A 25,347-nucleotide genomic window follows, 5' to 3' on the forward strand; every position below is an offset into this window, starting at 1 on the left:
CAGAATGGACTGGTTGGATCTCCTTGCCGTCCAAGGGACTCTCAGGAGTCTTCTCCAACACCACAGTTCAAAAGCATCAATTCTTCAGCACTCAGCCTTCTTCACAGTCCAACTCTCACATCCATACATGACCACTGGAAAAACCATAGCCTTGACTAGACGGACCTTTGTTGGCAAAGTAATGTCTCTGCTTTTCAATATGCTATCTAGGTTGGCCATAACTTTTCTTCCAAGCAGTAAGCGTCTTTTAATTTCATGGCTGCAGTCACCATCTGCAGTAATTTTGGAGCCCAAAAAGATAAAGTCTGACACCGTTTCCACTGTTTCCCCATCTATTTCCCATGAAGTGATGGGACCAGATGCCATGATCTAGTTTTCTGAATGTTGAGCTTTAAGCCAACTTTTTCACTCTCCACTTTCACTTTCATCATTTCTAAGCTACATTCAATCTTCATCTTCTATTACTTCTCTTTTCCCATACCATGACTTTTTATCTAGGTTCAGCAGACTAAGATTGTCTAAATATATTCCATACTTTCCTGACTTTCAGACTAAGTTCATGCTCAACACTCATGCTCCACACTCTGCCAAGAATGTCCTGTCCATCATTCCCTCTCTGTCTCCACTTCATTGCCTTTCAAAATTCTACTAATTTTTGAAGTCCAACTTCTCTTGGAAGCTCTTTCCAACAAATTCAAGCAGGCCATTTCCTCTCCAATCTGTTCTAATACTATTATGCTTAGGCCTCGTGGTCTTTTATGTTTTATAACTAGTTACTATATTGTATAATTACTTGGTATAATCAATTGGATCACGTGCTTATCTAGACCAACATAATGCCTACTCTAAATCTTTGTGCAGAACGCCTAACCCACTCAATAAATATATTTTGAGTTGAACTCAAAGGTAAAGCAGAATTATGATCTTTTCATGTGGAACCTACTGTTTAAAGACAGCAGTCATTCATATAATCCCAGAAACACTCTAGAACTGTAAACAAAAGATTAAAAACCTATGCAGTATAAGAAATAAGGAAAACAGTATCGAAAAGATTTTTTCTGGCTTTACACAGAGTATAAAGAATACCCAACAGTAGTGATGTTGGGATTTACTGCATTAAAAAGGAATAGACTGTCTCTGAAAATTACTTAAGGGTAACAAAAATGTGTAAAATTCAAAGCTGTTAAAATTTTCATATTCATAGAGCACATATATATATAATCACCCAACTTTTAATATTTTCCTTGAGAAGCTTATAATTAATTTCATCTCTGTAAAGCCAAAGAAAACACTATACAGGAATCATCATCATCACGCAACAGTTTGTTTTATTTCCCTTTTTGTGATGGTCAATTTTATGTATCAACTTAACTGGCCAAGGGGTGCTCACCTTAAACATTATTTCTGGGAATGTATGTAAAGGTGTCTCAGGATGAGATTCTCATTTGATTCAGTGGAATCAGTACATTGCCCACTCCAGTGTGGGTGGACATCAGGCATGAGCTTGACATCTCATAGCTCTCTGGCCCTCTGACTGAGATTGATTAATGCACCACCGGCTCACCCGGTTCTCAGGCCTTGTACTCTGACTGAATTATACTACCATTTCACAAGTCTCCAGCATGCAAAAAGCAGACGGTAGATCTTTTCAGGTTGTATAATCATGTGAGCCAATTCCTCATAATAAATCTATCTATCACCTATCTATATATTTATCTATCTATCTATTATCAATCTCTCTCTATCCAGCCTAACAATTCTGTTTCTCTGGAGAACAGTGACTATATGCTTTTCCATAGACATGTTATACCTCTTAACATAATCTGGTCATGATTCCCCTTGGAGTAATAGTATAAAAATGCATCTGTGAATATTACAGAAATTAACCATACTATTTTAGTAAGTCCCCTAAAATTCACCTAAGATACAGAATCATTTGCTGCATCCACTTACAGAAATTTAAAAACATTTTATTTATACTTATCCATTAAAGCATGCTTACTTTTCTCCCCAAATTAATGGACAGTATAAAACCTATGCAATAAATAATGTCCTAAATGTAAATGAGGGGTTAAAGTAAGTTATTTTAAATATTGCATTTAATCCAATTTGTTTGAAAATTTTAAAAAATTGAGCAGAACTTTAACTCATTGCAAAAGAATAAAACAGGAAACCAAAACATGACTCAATTTTTTTTTTTTTTTGGTCTAACCCCCTTTACTTCTTTAAAAAAATTACATTTATTTATTTTTAATTGAAGGATAATTGCTCTACAATATTGTGTTGGTTTTCGCCACACTTCAGCATGAATCAACCATAGGTATACCTATGTTCCCTCCCTTTTGAACCTCCCTCCCACCCCTCTAGGTTGTTACAGAACCCCAGTTTGAGTTACCTGAGTCACAGCAAATTTCCATTGGCTATAAATTTTACATATGGTAATGTACGGATTTCCCTGTTATGCTCTTCATACATTCCACCCTCTCCTTCCTCCCACCACATCCGTGTCCATAAGTCTGTTCTCTATGTCTGTGTCTCCATTGCTGCTCTGCAAATAGGTTAAACAGTACTGTCTTTCTAGACTCAATATATATGCACTGATATACAATATTTGTTTTTATCTTTCTGACTTACTTCACTCTGTATAATAGGCTTAGAACTAACTGAACTGTGTTCCTTTTTATGGCTGAGTAATATACCACTGTATATATGCACCACTGCTTCTTTATCCATTCATCTGTCTATGGACATCTAGGTTGCTTCCATGTTCTAGCTACTGTAAACAGTGCTGCAATGAATATTGGGGTACATGTGTCTTTTTCAATTTTGGTTTCCTCAGGGTATATGCCTAGGAGGGGGATTAGTGGGTCAATGCAGCAATTCCATTGCTTTTATTCCTAGTTTTTTAAGGAATCTCCATACTGTTTTCCATAGTGGCTGCATCAGTTTACATTACCCCCCAACAGTGCAAGAAGGTTCCCTTTTCTCCACACCCTTTCTAGCATTTATTGTTTGTAGATTTTTTTGATGATGGCCATTCTGACTGGTGTGAGGTGATATCTCATTGTAGTTTTGATTTGCATTTCTCTAGTCTGAGCGATGTTGAGCATCTTTTCATGTGTTTACCAGCCATCTGTCTGTCGTCTTTGGAGAAATGTCTGTTTAGGTTTTTGCCCACTTTTTGATTGGGCTGTTTGTTTTTCTGGTATTAAGTTGTATGAGCTGCTTGTATATTTTGGAAATTAATCCATTGCCACAAAATGTGACTAAATTTAAAAAAAAGATTAATAAAGGAACTTATAGATTCTCAAATCCTGATAAAAAATTTGACTATCCAAAGAACTAAAAAAGATTATTGATCTAATTTCCTTACACACTTTGATTCTTACTAAGAAATTTAATTTTTGAAGATAAAACAAAACTATATTTATAATGAATTATCCTTCCATTGTATTTCATTAGCCTGAATATTCCCTTTTCATTTCAGTTCAGTTCAGTCGCTCAGTCATGTCCAATGCTTTGCAACCCCATGTTCCCTTTTAGGAACTACCAGCTACAAAAAAGGACTGTAAAAAAAAGGGAGATAAAAATCTCACTCTTAAGTAATCTGCGGATGTTAAAAGCTAAATTTCCAACAATCTCAATTTAATACCAAACTGTCTTTAACACTGTCATTATTTTGATACTTTATAGTTCCTAAAATATACTATGATTTAAAAAGTAAAACTTTAATCCTGAAATATAATAAATAAAAAGTTGCATTAATTTGTAGGATAGTTTTCTTTTTCATTTACTTTCTCTATGTTTTCAAACTTTCAGAGATGTATTTCTCTCAAAGCTGATAACTGAAATGGTTTGGTAATTTCTGGTAGCTGACAGCCTGTTAAAGAATAGTGAAACTGCATGTGTTTGAAGTATTTCAGAAATTCATATAATAGGGCAAATATGCCCTGTTTTATAAAATATTATAGAATATAAATGCATTAATTGAAATGAACAGAAGAAAAAAGTTTAAGAAGTAATATATCTTCTGCCAGTATTATTTTTATTCCTTATTAGGCTGAAAGTATACTCTATGGAATTAAATGCAACTAATATATTTCAGTCTCTATGATAGACATAAAAAATGTGTACTGTAAGATACCTATGACATATTATAGAAATAGCATCTAGTACTCTATACTTATTCTAGTAGTAAATTAACTCCTATAATAAATAAGCTCTTGAAATGATTTCTAATACTAAAGTCACATAGTTTGCTCCAGAAAATGATGTTCTTAGTTGTAGTAGTTATCAGGATTTCCCAGAGAAATAATGATACAAAAAAGTAGGAGGAATGAAGATGAAGATGACTATTATATTAATCATTTTTATTTAATATCACTGTATGGAAGTTTCTGAATTACTTGTAATAAACCTTCTTTCTTTTCAAAAGAGAAAAGGAATTTGACTAGTACTAATAAAATGAGATGTGCAGAGAAATGAAGATCCAATCAAAATTCTATGTATAATTCTTCGTATATAATCTATAAGAAAAGGATATCTCTTTCTTACACCATGTAAGTTTAAACAAGTGTGTGTATGCATGTTTAAATCGCTTCAGTCGTGTCTGATTCTTTGTGATGCTAGGGACTGTAGTTCAACAGGCTCCTCTGTCCATGGGGTTCTCCAGGCAAGAATACAGGAGTGGGTTGCCATATCCTCCTTCAGGGGATCTTCCTAACGCAGGGATCAAACATGTCTCTTATGCCTCCTGTGTTGGAAGACGGGTTTTCTACTACTAGCACCACCTGGGAAGCCCAACCAGGTATACAAATTAATGTCATACAGTATCATTTATTGGGGCTTCCCTGGTGGCTCAGACAATAAAGAATTCGCCCACAATGTGGGAGACTGGGGTTCCATCCTTGGGTCAGAATATCCCATGGAGAAGGGAATGGCTACCCATACCATATTCTAGCCTGGAGAATTTCATGCACAGAGGAGCCTGGCAAGCCACAGTCCATGGGGTTGTATCATTTATCACCCAACATGGCTGATGTAAAAGCCATTATCTTTTTTTTTTTAAGCTATTATCTTTATTCACAATTTTCTAGTATGCCCCTAGTCTTTCATCCTTCTTACTGGGTCTTTCTGATAATATATGTATATTCTGGCTCTGTATCTTTTGTTGTTGCCTAAATAAACATGCTCATTTTTCAAGGTCCAACACATATCCTACATCCTCTACAAGCCACTTTAAAAAAACAACTGAATTGACTGACTTCTCTTTTCTCTGCTTAATTGATGAGCACATTAAAATGTAAATTATTTATAAGCTAAAAGATCCTTTTAAAATGTTAAGAGGTACTTTTTCTGAGTACACACCATTCAACTGGTGGCACTGTTTCACTTAATCTATCCAACAACCCTATAAAGTTGGTATTAATATTCTAATTTTATAGATAAGGAAGTCAAGTAGATAAGGAAATCAAATCAAAGATACACAGGGATCAAGTAGTAAAAAAATTCTAAATTCAAGCCCAATGCCATTTGGTTCCAAATCCCATGAAAAAGAATACATTTCATGAAATATTCTAGTCCAGTGTGTCAATTCTTACTGACAAGCAAGATTAATGCACTACTCAAAATAACTAAATTTTACTTATCATCTCAAAGGAAATTATTTTTTAGGCTTTTAAATCAGCAGTATTATTTACCAATTCTATAAAATACAGTTCATGAAAATTCACTGTAGGAGGTTTAGAGTATTCTTACCATCTATTATAAATAGTACATAAAAATAACAATGCCTTCATATGCATTCTATTATGTAAAATCTTTTAGAATATTAGGATAAAACAGAAATTAAGAACCCATTGTTTAATAATGTGATAGACTATTTTCATGGATAATACCATGCTTTTCATTTTTGATTCCTCATGTTAATGAATAATGATTGCAAAAATACTCAAAATTAATATAGAAATGGTTTTATAGGCCTATTTAAATGAAATTCCATTTTATTTATTTCTAAAAGGATTTAAAACAGCTCACAATGAAGAGTAATTATGATCTGGTAATGTACAAGACTCAAAAACAGAAATGAAATCATGTGGATCAATTTCCCCACAAAATCTCTGAATTACTTGAACGTTTTTGCCAAATTAAAAGATTCATAATGTTATAAAGAAAACAATAAAATATGACATTTCAATTATGACTAATTCAAATATTAACTAATACCAAGGATTGAATAGCACTTTTCAGGTCATTAATCTTAGGGCTCTTTGTCTCAAAATATCAATAAAATATTATGTGCTTGTCATGACAGTGACTATTTTTGTTTATAATTCTGGAGGTCAATTTTATTCTGTTCTTCCCTGCAAGATTTAGCCCAGACCATACTGCCTTCAGAGAACATATCTAGTTCATTTTACATAAACTTGGAGGATTTAAAGTCATTTCAGACTTTCCTCCCTGATCATCTGCTTAACATGCCTTCAATGTGAACAAGGAGTTTATGAGTCACTACATGAAAAATTTCAAGATATTATCAATTTTTAAAAATTCTACTAGGTAATGAAAAACTCATTCATCCACCCTAATATGATGCATTCCTAATCATTCTAATAGAGTTACCTTTTTCACAATTATTGTACTTGATAAGTATCCATTTTTGTAGGTAACATGCCTATAATTACTTTAAAGATACAAACCCCTATGAAAAAGTCAAATAAATTAAAAATAAATAAAACACTACACTAACTTTCATTTGACACTAAAATATTAATTTATTCACTTCCTATTTCTTCTTAGATCTCAGACACAAAAGCCAATAGCTGATTGACACTATTGAAGACTAAGATATTCCCTATATTTCTTTTGAAAAAATGTACTCCAACACAATGTTATAAGCATGAACTGAGTTAGAGTTAGACTATATTTGGACAAAACAATTTATAAGTATTGACAAAAAAATTTCATATCGATTGATTGAATCTCCAGCCTTCCACCCAGTGTTTTTACTAAAATCAGTTTAGGATGCATATAAAGAAATTTCTGAGTTCCCTGGCTATTTCATCATAATATTCTCTGAACAGCAAATTAAGCTTTCTATTCTAATCCTTATCTTAAACCCACTTGGTAGTTTTGGGGAAATACCATAGCATTTTTCATTTCATATGTAATCAAATAATGTACTAGAGGATTAATCAATTAGCTTGTTAAAAAAATTATTAGTAATTAATGTATGTACTGAAACATGCCTAAGTATATCACATTTAATAGAGAAAATTCAGAGAAGTCTTCCAAGCACAGCAGTCAACAAGTATAATTCTTTAAGCTGTTTTGGTTTACTGAAAGCCATGAGGAAAAACCTCTTCATGAATCAGTTTTTCTGTCTGTTTAAACAAACCAGACTTGTCTCAACATGACTATATATAAAAAGTCACACTGATTTACCAGATGAATGTAAAAGACTTTAAATCTACAGTCTCATGAAAGTATTTTTCAATATAATATTTGGTTATGATAAAGTAAAAATAACAAAACATCCTGTTTTCCTTATGATTGTCATTATAATTTCATGTGCAAGTTCATTAACTTAACTGGCTTGATTTAACAACGTACCAAAACTGCAAGAGCAAAATGAATTTTTTTTCTTAGCAAACAAAAGGTTGTTTTTTGTTTCTTTAATTTTTTAAAATGATGTGATAGTCATAAGAATTAATGTAGATGTTGTAAACGAAGCACATGGTTTCAAAAACTAAGAAATACCCAAGTTCAGGATGAAAACATTTTATGGTAATCTTTCTTCCTGTAGGCAGCAATTATAATATGGTCTCACAGTATTTGATTAAATTTACCTGTCTCTGTCTGGAGAATAATGGTCATCCATGACACGGTGTCTATCCATTCGGCTAATTGTATTATAATGCCCTATAGCAGAGCGTGTCCCTCGAAGTCCCTGCTCCACATTTCGACTGAAATAGCAAGATCCATTAAATATCTTAATAAACCATAAATTATACTAAAAAATAAAGTTTTTTAATAAAGACAGTATAAAAAGACAAAAGATCACTGTAATGTCAGCCTTAAGATTTTTGCTTTGTTTTAACTAATTGCACTTCTGGCTAAATCTATAAATTTCACATGGAGATTGACAATAAAATTAGGAGATTGCTGCTGTAACAGGTGTGTGCCTGCTAATTGCTTCAGTCCTGTCCAACTCTTTGTGACTTGCATGGACTGTAGCCCTCCAGGCTCCTCTGTCCATGGGATTTTCCAAGCAAAAATACTGGAATGGGTTGCCATTTCTTCCTCCAGGGGATCTTCCTGAGCCAGAGATGGAAGCCGGATCTCTTACCCCTCCTACATCTCCTACATCGGTAGGCAGTACCCACTAGTGCTGCACAGGAAGCCATAAGAGGTCCGGCATAAAATTAAGGCAATATCAATGGGAATGAAGATAGGGATTATGAAAACTATTAATGGATGACTCCCAGGTGTAGTGGGAGAAGGCAATGGCAACCCTCTCCAGTACTCTTGCCTAGAAAATCCCATGGACAGAGGAGCCTGGTAGGCTGCCGTCTATGGGGTCACGCAGAGCTGGACACGACTGAAGTGACTTAGCAGCAGAAGCAGCAGCCCAGGTGTATAGTAGTGATAATAAAATATGAAATATAGGAGGAAGTATAGATTTGTGTGGAGAAAATGAGTTCAGCATGTTGCTTATAGACAATATATTTGCCATCTTATTTTAGGGATAATAATTGTTTATTTTTTTAATCTAAACTGATATTTTTATAACCGATCAATGACAATTTTTTTAAGCTACCATTCTTGGCCTGGGTTGTTTACTAATCTTACGGGCTTCCCTTGCAGCTCAGTCGGTAAAGAGTCTGCCTGCAATGAAGGAGACCTGGGTTCAGTTCCTGGGTTGGGAAGATCCCCTGGAGGAGAGAATGACAACCCATTCCAGTATTCTTGCTTGGAGTATCCCATGGACAGAGGAGCCTGGTAGACTACAGTCTATGCGGTCCCAAGAGTTGGACATGACTGAGTGACTAAGCACATTCTTTTCCATACAGGCTTTCTGTTAAGTGCAGGTGAATCTAATCTAAAATCCATGTCTATTTTCTACTGGTGTGTTCAAATATTCATTCTTTGATAAGTCAAGGATTCCTTTTTTTTTTAATGAGAAATGGTTTAATTTACTAAAACTACAAATTTAAAATCTTATTCTCTCTTGCACTTTAAATGTCAGATTACAAATCTTATTATTCTACTGATAAGTCTACCACATTTAAACAGTTACTTTTCAGAAGACTTTTAATAATTTTAGTCCCATTTACAATCTTACCTAAATCTTCAAATGTGTTTTTTCAAATATTTTAAACTATGTTTATAAATTTAATGTTAAATTTTCTCTTTAATTAATTGTCTAAATAAACATTTAAGTACTTAATATCCTTCTAATTAAGTTAAATTTATAAATATAATAAATCTTGTTCTCTTAGACAGTCTAATGCCACGTATAAAATTAAGATGACAACCTAAAATTCTAAGTTTAAATGTCTAAAAATAACTCCATTACTCATTTAAAATAAGTGTTTTAAGATTGTCATTCTAAGGGTTCAAATTGCCTTAAACATTGCAAGTATATAAAATGTGAAATTATGCACATATTTCCTGTTCAGAAACATTATTTCCTTAGTTCTTACTCTAGTAAGCCTTTCTATAACTTAATTGGATTGATTCGGAAACATTTCCATGGTTCTTACTCCATTAAGCATTTCTATAACTTAACTGGATTGATTAGAGTTTTCCTCTAAATATAAGTCCTGGAATTGTAGATTTCCAAACAATTCTTCCCACTGCTCATGCATTTCCTTTTAGTCTTCTCATGATTGTTCTTAATTGTATTGCTCCAACAAATGTTTATTCTTTCCTATTTCTTAAAATGTCAATATCATTCATGAGTACAATTAGTTGGGTCTAACTAGATCTGCTCAATATATATATGAGACTGGAATTTGTATCTTCTTTATGACTATGAACTTAAAATAAAATCATATTTAGGTCATCCAAAGTTACAAAGTAGCCCATATTTTGTATTACTCTCATTATATAGGCTATTGACTACCACATATGTTTTCCCCTAAATAACTTTTTTCTGTAAGAACCTATCTTTATAAATTTCTGATAATATTTTAAGATAAATAGGCTTATAATATCATCCTATAAAATGTTATGCTGTCTTACCTCTGTGGAGGAGGGACACTGGGTGACCAAGATCTAGTCCTTCCTATAACATCTACTCGGTGTGGAGACCCTGATGGCGAACAGTGGTTGGATGACATTACTTGTTCTGGCACTGACAATGTTGAGCTTTGAAGATCTCGACCATTGTGTCGATAATCTAAAGGTGGAAATATTAAGATTACAGTTATCCACACACTAAGATTTTTAGTATTTTGTAATTTACTGAAAAACATAAAATGTTAGTGAAAGGCTTTAAATATAGTAAATGTAAAGCACAATGAATAAAGCACAATGCTAACATAAAATTATATTTTATAAACACAAATTGAGAAGGAATGACAAATATTCAAATATTTAGACAGCTACTATGCTCACTTTTTTACACAGTTAGTAATCTTCATTAAAAGAATTAAGCTTATTCTAAAAACATTTTCATCTCTTCATTGACCAGAAGAGCTTCAAATAGTTCTCAACAACTATAAATATTCAGAATAATTAACCTGACAAAAAGTTCCTACTTTGTATAGTGCATGCATGTCCAGTTGCTTAACTCATGTCCAACTCTTTGCAACCCCATGTACTGTAGCCCACCAGGCTCCTCTGTCTATGGGATTTTCCAGGCAAGAATGGTAAAGTTGGCTCAGTTGGTAAAGAATCTGCCTGTAATGCAGGAGACCCAGGTTCAATCCCTGGTTCGGGAAGATACCCTGGAGAAGGAAATGTCAACCCACTCCAGTATTCTTGCCTGGAGAATTCCATGGACAGAGGAGCCGGGCAGGCTACAGTCCATGGGACTGCAAAGAGTCGGACATGACTGTGTGACTAACTTTCACTTTCAGGCAAGAATACTGGAGTGGGTGGCCATGCCTTCCTTCAGGTGATCTACCCAAACCAGGGATCAAACCTGAGTCTCCCGTGCCTTCTGTGTGGGCAAGTTGGTTCTTTACCCACTGAGCAACCTGGGAAGCCCAATTTTTATAGTCTATATAGATACTTCTTTAAGAAATAAACAATATTAGAAAGCATTCTGAATATCACTTGAAATAAACATTTAAACTTTGATTCCAAGTATTTGAAGTTATCTCAAAAATTACACTTGATTTCAAAATAGTAACAGAGGATATTATACAGCAGTATTTTTTTTCCCTCAATGGATTATTGAATGAATCACCATATAGCAAAAAAAGTTAATAATACTGAGATAAGAAACAATGATGTTTTATGGCGGTAAACAATAATGAGTCCAGGATAAATACTTTGTATTGTGTAGGCTTGCTAAATAATATTCTGCAATAGCAAAGATTATTCCAGAAAGTAGTAACCCAAATAATGAATGATTCCTGAAAAATTTTTTTCAAAAGATATATTCTTTAATAAAATGGAAAAAAAATAACAATCTTTTTTTGTCATTCTGGAAGTAGAAAATAAAAGAACTGAGATATGCCCCAAATGACATCAAGACAAAGAGCTTTAATGACCTGAAGAAAAATATTTGGGTTAAAAAATCTGATGTGGCTAGATATTTAATAAAGAGAAGAAGTTGAAAAGTCAATTAATAAATGAATAGAATACAAGTAGGGGAAAATGCTAACAATCTCCAAGCAAGGTATCATGAGAAATATGACTTTATTAAGATTCAATTCACAAATGATAAAACATGAAAAATATTTTTGTAGTCTTAGTGAATTAATATATTATTCACCTTAGTGCAAAAAATAAAGGCTAAAAGGATTGTACTGAGTTTTTTAAATGCAGTACACTGAAAGCAAGCAAACTGACTCATACTGTATCAAAATTTGTCCAACAAAAATTATCAGTCACTGATGCAATTGTAGCACATCTTACATACAATAGAACATAAATATTTTGTTCATGATAAAATTGGCCATGCTTATGAAATTTGCTAGGCTAATTAACCTTTAAGCAGAAGAGAATCAAACATTTTTATAATAGAGTATATTATATTTAAAAACATTTCCAAAATTTATAAAAAATAGCTACTTAGCTAAATTATTAAATCATCAGACAAATTTCTAGCCATAAGTGAGGCAATATTTTAAAACTACAATATCACAATTTCAAAATGCAGCTGTACCTGATATTTAACATAACAACAATGTACAAAATTTTTAAAAAGTGCATTCAAATATTTGATACATGTGGCTGTTTGTGATTGTAAAAGATTTTTTCCACATTGTTAGTGAAATATAAAGAAGCTTTAGTTATACAGTAACTTCTCAAACTTATAATGAAATCCTTATTATTTAGTAATTTAAAAATAGAAAATTGGTAAGTACTTATGAGACATCTTTCAGTAAGAATATTCAACCTAACAATCCATACAGATATTCCAGCAACTGGAATCATTCAGTTTAAACTGCTGTAAGGCTGTTTTGGGGCTGGGGGATAAACAGGATAGTTCTTTTGTAACTCATTATATTTATCTGTCTATCTATTTACATGTTCATTGGTAAATAACTTTACAAATGGAAGTGATTATACTTCCTTCTTATTACTATAAAATTCTTACCTGATACTACACCAATTCCATCATCACAGTCATAATCAGAGACCTCACTATCACTTATTCTCTTTGATCCTATGAAGCAAACAATAGCAATAATTAAAATCACTGATCATTTAAGGAAAAGAAAAATCCTCACCAACCTAAAAAGCAAATGAAAGGATTTTGAGGGGAACACTTGAGAATAAAAAACAAGAAGAAAAGTCATCATAAACTCACAAACACTCATTTTCACGTATATTTCATTATGTGAGGATATTATTTTTAAAAGTGTAAGATAAAGTTCCTAAAAGGATTAAAGTTTGAAATACTATTAAACATTAAATAATATGTTAGTGATTTCATGCTAACTGATAAAAATCTATTGAACAAAAAGCCAAGTCAAAAACAGCTCAATCAGTTTTAGATGCTTTTAGACAAATGCACTTAAATCTAGGCAAATTTCTAAGTACAAACAATGTTATAGTCAAAGACGTTCATGTGTCTTTTTCTAATATGCGCATGACTAATTAATTAAATATACCCAATTATTTATTTTTCACGTTTATGGAGAGGAAGAATAATTTAAGACATCTTAAACATCCTTCCTTCACTATTACTTTAGTTGTTTCTCTGTTGCTTTAAGAAAGATACGAGAAATAAATCATCCACAAACTAACTTATGCATTGTGAACTGTGTTATATTTTCTAAGAAACAACTTAAGACAGAATAATAATAATTATTATAAATCAATAGTCTTGTGTGTGTTTTCCTTACAAATCTGTAACAAAACTTTAAAAGTTAATCATGCTATGGCAAAAATCACATTAAACTGAATTAAGGAGAGTTTGATTGACTAAATGGCTAAAGCAGATTGCCCTCGCACTTAACTATGACATATATCACATATACAAATAAAAACATTATAATTTTGTAATCTTTTCTGAGAATCTTTTACTAAAGCACTTCTTTTTTTTTCTTGGTATCAGAAAATATTTAATGACAAATGAAGACAGTGTTTCTATTTCAAGAGGACTTGTTTTGTCTGTCTACTTACACAACTTGTTCCTGTAAGGTTTATAAAACACTGAAAGCTCATGTTGTGTAAAATAGCAATAATTAAACTGTTCAGTCACTGATGAAATTCCTTTCAAGGAATGTCTTCCAACATCTGCAACCGCCCCCTAGAAATACGCTCTCTCTGTATTTTGCTTATTTGTTGTAATCCCTGCCCTCTTGGGAGAGGAAGAGTCTTTTTTTTTGATAGGAACGGCAGTTCTTGTTTTTCTCCTTTTAATGGTTAGGTAGAAAATACCTATCTTTTTTGGTCATGTGGTCCCACTGAATTAACTCACCACTATTTTCCTTACAAATCCATATGTCATAACGTTTTAGACCCAGTTGAATCTGCTCTTATTGTTGCTTTGTCACTAAGTCATGTCCGATTCTTTTGTGACCCAATGGACTGTAGCCCGCTAGGCTCCTCTTTCCATGGGACTTCCCAGGCAAGAACACTGGAGTGGGTTGCCATGTCCTTCTACAGAGGGTCTTATAGCACTGGTTAATACAGAAACCACAGTTATCTGACAACATCTCAACAGAATGGTCACAAAAGGAGTTATAGAATCAGGACAGACATTGTAAATAAACTTATGAGAAAGGAAGGATAACACAGATGAGGCTATGGAGAAGAGAGTTAAGAATTGCTCTGCTGGTAGTAAGATTTCAACTTGTAAATGATAAAGGAAAAAGCAATGATTATTTTAATGCTACTGGTTCAGCATAGAGCATAAAGATTACTTTTGTCTTGGTCAAGGATCAGATCTGCCTCTAATGTAAGATAAGAATGACACCAACATAAGAATGTAGCTCATTTTATTAGCCTTTGTGTGTTGTCCTGTGTGTGTGAGACAGTAGGGGTTGGAGTCGGAGGTAGGGCATACACGTGGCTTGTAAATGCTACTTCCTTTCAACTCTTGATCACTTTCCTGAAGGAAGTCTTGATTTATTTTGATATTAGTCCTACAGAAGTTAAATATATTGCAGTTATGTTCTCTCTATGTGGATCTTGTCTTTTCATATTCTGATGAATTCAAGTACTTAAGTTTAATGGCACTGAATATATCAATCTTTTCTTCTAAAACTGTTTTCAGGGTCTCCTTTAAGAAATTTTCTGAGCTTATATACAAGTACAGAGATACTCTTATTTCCTTCTGAAAGTTTAAAAATGTTGCTTTGTGCATTTATATCCTTGTCCATCTTGAAATGAGTTTGTGAATGACAGGAGATATGGATGCAAATTCACTTTTTCAATATGGATAACACATATCTCAGCATTGTTTATTTAATCATCCTCTTTCCACAATGATCTACAATGTTACTTCTTCCGTTATAAATAAATGTATTCTCTCTGCTAGGACTTGTTTGGTTCTCTACTTGTTTTCCTTGTACAAGCTGATTATCTATAAACCAATAACTCACTGTCTTTGTTATTACAATGTTATATATTGAAATGCAAATAATTCACCTAATTATTCATATCTTTGATCTTTCTCCTTCACTCTTTGCTCTTCCATTTAAATTTTAGATTCAGGTTATCAAACTGCACAACAAACATTCTATTGGGATTTTGACTTGATAAATACATTAAATTGAAACATCAATCAGGGAGAAATGACACATTTTACAGCATTGTTTTACAAGCTATGAATATGGCATTCTCTTCATTCAAGTTGCCTTTAGGATCTCTCTGAAATTTTTTAACTTTGGTCATTCAAATTTTCCTTTTTTGTTGGATTTATCCTTTGTATCTTATCATTTCTATTGATTTTAGAAATACTGTTAAAATGATGTTTTCTAACCTAATTGCTCATAAACAGAAATGCAGTTTTATTGTAAAACAATGATAATCAGCCAACTTGTTAAAGTCTCTTTTTTCCTTGTAGTAGTAGCGCACTAACCATGTGTGCATGCTCAGTGGCTAAGTCATGTCCTACTCTGTGACCACATGGACTGTAGCCCACCAGGCTCCTCTATCCATGAGGTTTTTCCAGCAAGAATACTGGAGTAGGTTGCCATTTCCTCCTCCAGGGGATCCTTCCAACCCATGGGTCGAACACGCATCTCCTGCATGGGCAGGCAGATTCTTTACCACTGAGCCACCTTGGATAACCCTCCCTCCTTTTTTTAATGGTTTTGTTAGTATTTTCTTATGGAGACAATCTTTCTTTCCAGTCCTAAAGCCTTTTCCCTTTTTCTTGTCTTTCTATGCTAGTAAGTTCAATACTGGAAAGAAAAAGAACTTTTACATTTCTTTCTAATTCTGATTTTAAATAGAATTTTTCTAATATTTCTTCATTAAAAGTGATATCTACTGAATTTACATCCTATCAGATTGAGGAAAATCTTGTAAGTTCAGTGATATTTCATAAATGATTTTCAATTTTTATTTACAATTGATTCTGGCCCATTTAATTCCTTGTACTAACCTTTCGGCTTAAAATTAAAGTTACACTAGCCCAACTAAATATAGAAAACTAGTCCTATTTTAATCTCTGGGAGATTAATCTGTAGATTAAAAAATTCTGTTCTTTGAAATTTTGATAGAACTTATCTATAAAATTACCATTCCTTTGTGGGAATATTTTAAATTACTAATTCCATTTTGTAGTAGATATAGAATGATGTATTAATTCAAGGTGTAGTAAATCATATATTTTAAAAGAATTTCTTCACTTTAAGTTTTCAAACTGTTTGCTACAACATTTCTAATTTTATTTTTTAATGTATTTTCTGATATATCAATCATATTATCATTTGAATACTAACTGTACCTTCTTTTGAATCTGCCATAAATTTCATCAGAGGTTTATTTTGTAATTCACTTAAAGGATTAAATTTTGGGCTTCATAATCCTAACTAGAAATTTGTTTCTTGTTTTATTGATTTTTGCTCTTACTTTAAGGCCTTCTTTCCTTGGATTTTTATGACAGAGGACAAGATGGTTGGATGGCATCACTGACTTGATGAACATGAGTTTGAGCAAGCTCCAGAAGTTGGTGATGGACAGGGAAGCCTGACGCGCTGCAGTCCATGCGGTTGCAAAGAGTCGGACAAGACTGACTGAGCAACTGAACTGAACTGATTCTTTTTCCTAAAAAACTGGATGAGTACATTATAATTATCAAGCTTTGAACACTTTGTTAATATAAGCATTCCCCTGAGTACTTCTTTGCATCACACAAATATTTGTATGTAAATATGCATTAAATTTTCTTCATGGGTCTAGAAGATATTTCCGTATTTGATTAAATTTAAGACACTATTGACTGATTTATCCATGGCAGATGCAGATATAACAGATTTTGGAAAAAATGTTCTTTATAGTATGTGTCTATTTTTAAAATTTATCAAGGGTATGGGTATAATATATCTCTTTCTTTAAAAATTGACATAGTTGATTAGCCTAAATCATATCAATTCTTTGAAATCTGTCAAAAAATGAATTATTGAATAGTATATTAATAATTCTTTAAAATGTTTCTTGTATATAAGAGAGGAATATGAATTCGTTAAATGTTAGGTTCAGAGTTCTTTAACCATGAGATAAATTTGTTAATTCCGTGGTTTATTTTGTATTGTCCCTAAATTTTTGTTTCCTTGACCAATAAATGGTTGAGAGAGAATTATACTGCACTTTCTTTTAATGCTTGTAAATTTATTGATTTTTCTCTCTAGCTCTAATTAATGGTTACTGAAGCTGTTTCATTTATATACGCAAGTTTTAATTATTTTAATAGACATAAATAATCATTTAAAAAAGTTTAACCTCCATTATGACAAAATGTCTCAGGAAACTAGTAAGAAGGAAACTTCTTAAAACTGGTAAGAGGTGTTTACAAAAAACCTGCAGCTAACATAACCCTTAATTATTAAATACAGAATGCATTCCCCCTACAAGAAAGAACAAGCCAGTGATGTCCACTACAACCCGCTTCGATTCAATATTGTACTAGTAAAATACAAGGGAAATAAATGAAAGGCATACAGACTAGAAAGCAAGATGTAACATGGTCATGTAAATTAAAAATCTTAAGGAAACTATAAAAAAGTTATTAAGACTGATTAATCAATGAATTTAGCAAAACTCTGGGATACAAAGTCAACATACAAAAATGATCGATGAAAAATTAAGAAACTTGTTTTCAAAACTACTATCATTCACAAAAATATCCAAACACATGAAATATTTAGGAATACATTTAACATGAAATGTATAAAGCATGTATGGCCCACACCACAGCACACCGCTGAATTAGTTTCATACTGCTGCTGTAACACAGTACCGAACACTGTGAAGTTCCAAACAACAGAAATTTACTGTCTCACAGTTCTGGAGAGTAGAAGTCCAAAATCAGGGTGTCAGCAGGGCCGTGCTCATTCTGATGTTGTGCTCAGTCTCTTCCTAGGGAGGAATACTTCCTGTTTCTTCCGGCTTCTCGTGTTCGCCCAAGCTTTGGCATTCTTTCGCTTGTAGCTCCATCACTCCAGTCACACGGTCATTTTTTCCCTGAGTGTCTTCAGATTGTCTTCCTCTGTGCATGTCTGTCTCCATGTCCAAATTTTCCCTTTTTCTAGGGTCACCAGCTGTATTTGATTAGGGTTTGCCCTTGTGGCCTCAGGAAAACTTGATTACCTCTGTAAAGACTCTATTTCCCCATAAAGTCACAGCTGAAGGTACTGGTTAGGACTTTTAAGAACATATTTGGGGAACACAATTCAGCTCATAACAACTGCTGAAAATTAAAGAAAATTTAAATAAATGAAGAGATTTTTCTGCAAAGTTGGAAACCAGAAGTTGTTAGAGTAACATTCTAAGGGGGCTAAGAGAAAACAAAAATCATTCTCGAATTTTATATAAAGCGAATCTTTCCACCAGGAATGAATAAACAAAAATACATGCAGAGAATCAAAGCCTGTTTCCAGTTCTTCACTGAAAGAACTTCTTAAAACATGTATACCTAAAAATAGAGACATTAATCCCAGAAGAAAGGGATGAAAAAAAGGAGAGCAGAGAGAGTTTTAAAAAAATAAACAGAAATAAACTCTGAATTAACAAAATGTCAGTAATTATAATAATTTCTAATGTAGAAGCAGAGGTAAAATCCTGGCACTAATGTTTTAAATGGTAGGAGTGTGGCTGTGAATCAGATTGATTTTTAAAAAGTTTTGATTTGGTTAGGAAAAAAGGTAGCAATGTTAGTATTACTTTGTTAAGGGCCCATGTTAGGATTTCAATAGTAATACTAAAAGAATAAAGATTAAAAATAAAAAAGCAAAGTGCACAGAATATGTTAGAAAAAATAATTACCTATATATGTGTTTGTTTGTGTATGCACAGAACATCTCTGCAAAAATACAGATACTGGTAACAATGGTTCATTCAGGAAAAGAGAACTAGATGTTCGAAAAAATAAGGGCAATAGATTTTTTTTTTTACTATACACACTTTTGAATTTATACCCTACGAATATATTAATTAAAATCAGTAGCAAAATTTTACATGTTTAATCTGTAGATGAAAAGCATTTATGTTCTCTATTTGTTGAGAATATGTTCTATTAATTCAAGTTGGTTAACTGTGTAGTTCAAATTTCTGGGAGGTTGTTAATATAACTTTGTTTTTTTAACTTCTCATTTCAATTTTTTCTGATTTTTATAATAGGTGTGACAACCAAGTCAGCTCCTTAGGCTCCTACGGCTTCTTTGGCTCGTTTGGCTTCTGCCGCTTTCTGAAGGCCTGTGTCAAGCTCAGTTGCACACAAAAGACACCGGCTTCTTCAGTCAGTCACCCACAAGATCACTGTTAGAGACAGACACTGCTTCTAATTTGTCCTCATAGGTTCTAGTTTTCTTTGATTAACCTGGTTTTCATGCATGCTTTCTTTCCAACCTGACCTATGACCCACCGTAAACTTTGGGACCCCCTACTGGATGAACTCTACTTTTCGCTAGCTCCACTTTGTGGTCTCCGGCAAATGATTCTACTCAGATTCTTCATTTATATGATTTGCAAATACTTCATTATCTTAACAGTGTCCTTTAAAGAAAAAAGACAAAAACTTTTTTTTTTCTTTGAGGAAATCCAATTCATTAGTTTCTTACTTAATGGAACACGATTTTGGGGGTCCTAAGATATCTCTGACTCACCAAAGGTGACAAAGGTTTTTCCTAGGAGTTTTATACTTTTAAGGTTTGTGTGTGTGTGTATGCTCAGTCGTGTCTGACTCTTTCTGACCCCATAGACTGTAGCCCACCAGGCTCCTCTGCCCATGGAATTTTCCAGGCAAGAATACTGGAGTGGGTCACCATTTCCTTCTCCAGGGGATCTTTGTGACCCAGAGATCCTGCATTGGCAAGCAGATTCTTTACCACTGCACCCCCTGGGAGTTCCATAATTCTAAGGTTTACGTTGATCTATTCTGAGGAAACCTTATAATGGTGTGAAATGTGGATAGAGGTTCATTTTTAAAATCACTTGACCTTTTGTACCTGGCACTTGATTCAGCATAATTGTTTTTTAAATTCAACCACGTTGCTGTATGTATTGTACTTTTCCGCCTGTTATTAATAGTAATCTGCTGTATGAATACTACTTTTTGTCCATTATGAATAATGCTATACACTCATGTACAAGTCTTTGAGTGGATATTCATGTCACCTGCCTGTCAGTGAGTTGCTAGGTTATATGGTAAATTTATTTTTTTTTAATAAACCATCAAACTCTTTTCCAAAGAACTGTACCATTTCATATTTCTAGCAGTAAATATATTAGGGTTTCAACTTCTCAATATCCTTGCCAAATTTGTATTATTCTTCTTTTGTATTTTATTGATTCTAGTTGGTATGAATTTATAATTTCATGTGGTTAAAAACTATATTTCACTAGCAAATAATGATTTGGGGCATCTTTTCATGTGCTTATTTGTCATCTGTACATCTTCTTCCATGAAAACACAATACATATTTTTTTGCCCACTTTTTGATTGCATTATTTGTCTTGTTATTGAATTTTAAGTTTTGTTTATATATTGTGGGTGCAAGTCCTTTGTCAGATATATGATTTGCAAGTGTTTTCTCCAAAATACTTCGGAGTGGCTCATCTTTTTTACCTTCTTAATGGTGTCTTGAAACAAAACATTTTAAAATTTTATGAAGTCAAATTTATTTCTCATTCTTTTATTGATTTTGTTTTTGGTATTGTATTAAAGACATCTCTGCCTAGCCTAAGGTAATATAGATCTCTCCTATGTTTTTTATTAAGAGTTTTATAGTCTTAGCTTATAGTCAGGTCTTTGATACATTTTTAAGTTGATTTTTGTGGATGGTGTGAGATAAGTTCTAAAATAATCTTTTAACATATGGATATTTGATTGTTCCTGCACTATTAGTTATAAAGACAATACTTTTCTCACTGGGCTTCCTTTGCACTCTGTTGAAAATCAGTTGACCATAAATATAAGGGCTTATTTTTAAATTCTAAATTAGATCACATTTATTTGTAGTTTATCATTGGGCCAGCACCATACTATTATTATTACTGAAGCTTTATATAAGATTTCCAAATTTATATTTGTTTTGGCTGTTCAGGATCTTTTGAGTGTCTATATAAATTTTAAGATCATTATACAGAGTGAAGTAAGCCAGAAAGAAAAACACCAATACAGTATACTAATGCATATATATGGAATTTAGAAAGATGGTAACAATAACCCCGTATACGAGACAGCAAAAGAGATGTATAGAACAGTCTTTTGGACTCTGTGGGAGAGGGAGAGGGTGGGATGATTTGGGAGAATGGCATTGAAATGTGTATAATATCATATATGAAACGAGTTGCCAGTCCAGGTTTGATGCAGGATACAGGATGCTTGGGGCTGGTGCACTGGGATGACCCAGAGGGATGGTATGGGGAGGGAGGAGGGAGGAGGGTTCAGGATAGGGAACACATGTATACCTGTGGCAGATTCATTTTGATATATGGCAAAACCAATATAATTTTGTAAAATTAAATAAAATAAAATTTTAAAAAAATTTATTCCTAAGGAAAAAAAAAATCAGCTTGATAATTTAAGCAAAAAATATCCTGCTTAGATTTTGATATGGGTTACATTGAATCTAAAACTCAAACTCAGGAAAACTGCCATCTTAATAATACTGAGTCTTACAATCCATGAATGTGAAATATCTCTCAATTTATGTAAATTATCCATTAATTTTTCAACAATTTCTGTGACTTCTTTAGTATGCAAGTTTGCACTTATTTTTGAAATATATTCACAAGTATTTTAATTTATTTATTTTAAAATGAATAAAAATATGCTAAATTTCCTTTACAAAATGTTAATGGCTAGTATAAAAGATCAATTGAATTAAGATATTGTCCAATTATCTAGGAACCTTGCTGACATTGTTTATTAGCTTCCGTAGCTTTCTATGGATTCTTTACAATTTTCTATATACAGCATCATGTTGTTTGTGAATAAAAACAATTTCACTTCTTCCATCGCATTTTGAATGTTTTTTATTTATTTTTCTTGCTTCACTACTATTAACTAGAGTCTCCAATCCATTGCTGAATAGAAATGCTAAGATGAGACATCCTTGCTTTGTTAGGGGAAAAGCATTCAGTCTTTTTCAATTAAAAATGGTGTCAGCTGTAAGTTTTTGTAGGTTCTCTATATCAAATTGAGGACGTTCTCCTCTATTCCAACTTCACTGATAGCTTTTTTCATGAGTTGGTGTTGGATTTTGTCATAGCTACTTCATCTTTTCATAAGATTATATGGTTTTTGTCCTTTTTTCTATTTATATGGTGAATTGATTTTTAGTTAGTAAACCAACTTCACATTACTAGGATAAATCCTTCTCAGTTATAGTGTATAACATTGCTGGATTTGATTTACTAATATTTTGTTGAGGATTTCTTGTTAAGTTCATGGATCTTGACTTCTAGATTTCCTGTGACATATTTGTCTGACTTTGGTATCAGGATAATATTGACCGAATGGAATTAATTGGAAAATAATTCCTTTTCTATTTTTCTCAAAGGGTTTGAGTTGTATTGGTATTTATTTTTACACGTACCATAGAATTCATCATGCTTATCACTGGTAAAGCCACGAAGCCTAGGCTTTTATTTGTGGGGATATCTTCATTACTGATTCAACTTCTTTATATGTTATACATTTATTCAGATTTTTTAATCTGTTTCTGTAATTCATGAATCTACAAATTTTCCCATTTCATCTAGGTTGTTTAATTTCATAGCATAAAAGTGTTCATTATATTCCTATGTGATTCTCCAGAGTATTCCCTTAAAATTCGGTTAAATTAGTAGTGATTCCCAAAGCATTTCAGTAATCTGTGTCATTTTTCTTGGTCAATTTTGTTGAGCTATTCAAAAACCATAGTTAATTCCTTTTTTGTTTTTTAAAAATTAATCTAGTCTAACAATCTCTATAAATTTTCTCTAAGTAACTTGAAGCTTTATTATTACATGTTTAAATGTTGAGAATTAGTATTATCTCTTGATCAATTTACCCTTTTATTATTATAAAATAAACATTGTCCCTGGTAATATATTTGCTCTAAAATCAAATTTGTCTAATATAATATAGATAATTCATATTTCTTTTAATTTATATTAGCATGCTATCTTTCCTATCCTTTTCATTAAAACCCCTTGTGTTTTATATTTATAATGGGTTTCTTGTAGGCAGCATATGGCTGGGTCTTAAAATCCAATCTCTGCCTTTTTATTGGGGTATTTTTACTATTTACACTTAATGCGATCATTGACTTTCTTGGCTTATATTGTCAACTTACTATTCATTTTCTATTTGCCCCTTTGTTCCATTTTCCCTCTTTTTCTGTATTCTTTTGGATGAAATGGTTAATTTTCTGGCTTCATTTTCTCTTTTCTCCTGGCTTATTAGCACTAACACTTTATTTTGTGGTTTGAGGGCTTACAGTGAAAGTGAAAGTGAAGTCGCTCAGTCGTGTCCGACTCTTAACGACCCCATGGACTACGGCCCACCAGGGCCCTCTGTCCATGGGATTTTCTAGGCAGGAGTACTGGAGTGGGGTGCCATTGTGTTCTCCAAAATTATTGCAATCTACATTTAATACATACACTCAGTAATCCATAAATACACTACAGTCATACACTTCTATTTCTCCTCTCTTTACCTTTCTGCTGCTATTGTCATATATTTCATATGTACTGCAAACCCTATACTGTATTGCTATTTGTTTAAATAGTCAATTAAACATATTTAAACAAGAAAAAAATCTTATATATTTATCCATGAAGTTACCATTTCTGATATTCCTCTTTGTTTTATATACATTCATAGTCTGTATCTCTGGTATCATTCTTCTTCTTTTTGATTGTAGAAGGATTAAAGGGCTTTCTTTAACATTTGTTATGGTGCAAGTCTTCTGGTGATGAGCTCTTTCAGCAGTTGTGCGTCTGAAAAGATTTTATTTTGCTTTCATTTTTGTAGGAAATATGAATGGGCATGAATTCTAGATTGATATTTTTTGAGTATTCACACTGTTTCCTATGAAAAATCTGCAGTCATCTTTACCTTTATTTCTCAGTTATGTGTTGAGTTTATTTTCTCTCAATGCTATACGATTTTCTATTTGTGATTAGTTTTAAAGAACATAATTTTAAGGTGCCTTGATATATTATTTATGTTTCTTGTGTTTGGAGTTCAGTGACATTCCTGGATATGTTGGATTATGGGTTTCCATCAAATTGGGCAATTGATCAGCCATTATTTCTTCAAATATCTTTGTGCTTCCCCCTCTCCTCTCCTGTAGGGACTTAGGGACTTAAATTACCTGTGTATTAGATAGCTTCAAAGGTCCATATTGTCAAAGCTATGGTGTTTCCAGTAGTCATATACAGATGTGAGAGTTGGACCATAAAGGCTGAGTGCCGAAGAATTGATGCTTTTGAACTGTGGTGCTGGGGAAGACTCTTGAGAGTCCCTTGGACTGCAAGGAGATCCAACCAGTCCATCCTAAAGGAGATCAGCCCTGGGTGTTCTTTGGAAGGACTGATGCTGAAGCTGAAACTCCAATACTTTGGCCATCTGATGCAAAGAACTGACTCATTTGAAAAGACCTTGATGCTGGTAAAGACCTTGATGCTCGTAAAGACTGAAGGCAGGAGGAAAAGGGGCTGACAGAGGATGAGATGGTCAGATGGCATCACTGATTCAATGGATATGAGTTTGAGTAAGCTCCAGGAGTTGGTGATGGACAGGGAAGCTTGGTGTGCTGCAGTTCATGGGGTTGCAAAGAGTCGGACACAACTGAGCGACTGAACTGAATTGTTATACCTCTTATTTAATTTTGGTTCATTTATGTCCTTTTAATGATTCTTTTTTTCCTTTTCTACATGCCTGGTAATTTTTAATTGGATGCCAGCCACTGTGAATTTTACATTGTGTGTTGGATGCTTTTATATTCCTTTAAATATTCTTAAGCTTTCTTCTACATGAAGTTTTCACAGAAACACTTCGTT

At 33.0% G+C, this 25,347-nt stretch overlaps 1 protein-coding gene across 1 annotated transcript in view; it reads right to left on the reverse strand.

Moving 5' to 3' along the window:
• RIMS2 (regulating synaptic membrane exocytosis 2) overlaps positions 1-25,347 on the reverse strand; it is a 319,527-nt gene that overhangs the window by 224,880 nt on the left and 69,300 nt on the right. Inside the window, exons 11-13 of the mRNA XM_010863490.1 lie at positions 12,776-12,844; positions 10,246-10,402; positions 7,848-7,964 (exon numbers count right to left, since the gene is read on the reverse strand). Of these exons, the coding sequence (XP_010861792.1) occupies positions 7,848-7,964; positions 10,246-10,402; positions 12,776-12,844 (343 nt within the window). The remainder of the gene's footprint in view (positions 1-7,847; positions 7,965-10,245; positions 10,403-12,775; positions 12,845-25,347) is intronic.

This window comes from Bison bison, unplaced genomic scaffold (assembly GCF_000754665.1).
Source record: "Bison bison bison isolate TAMUID 2011002044 unplaced genomic scaffold, Bison_UMD1.0 scf7180017864491, whole genome shotgun sequence".
Taxonomy (NCBI): Eukaryota; Metazoa; Chordata; class Mammalia; order Artiodactyla; family Bovidae; genus Bison; species Bison bison.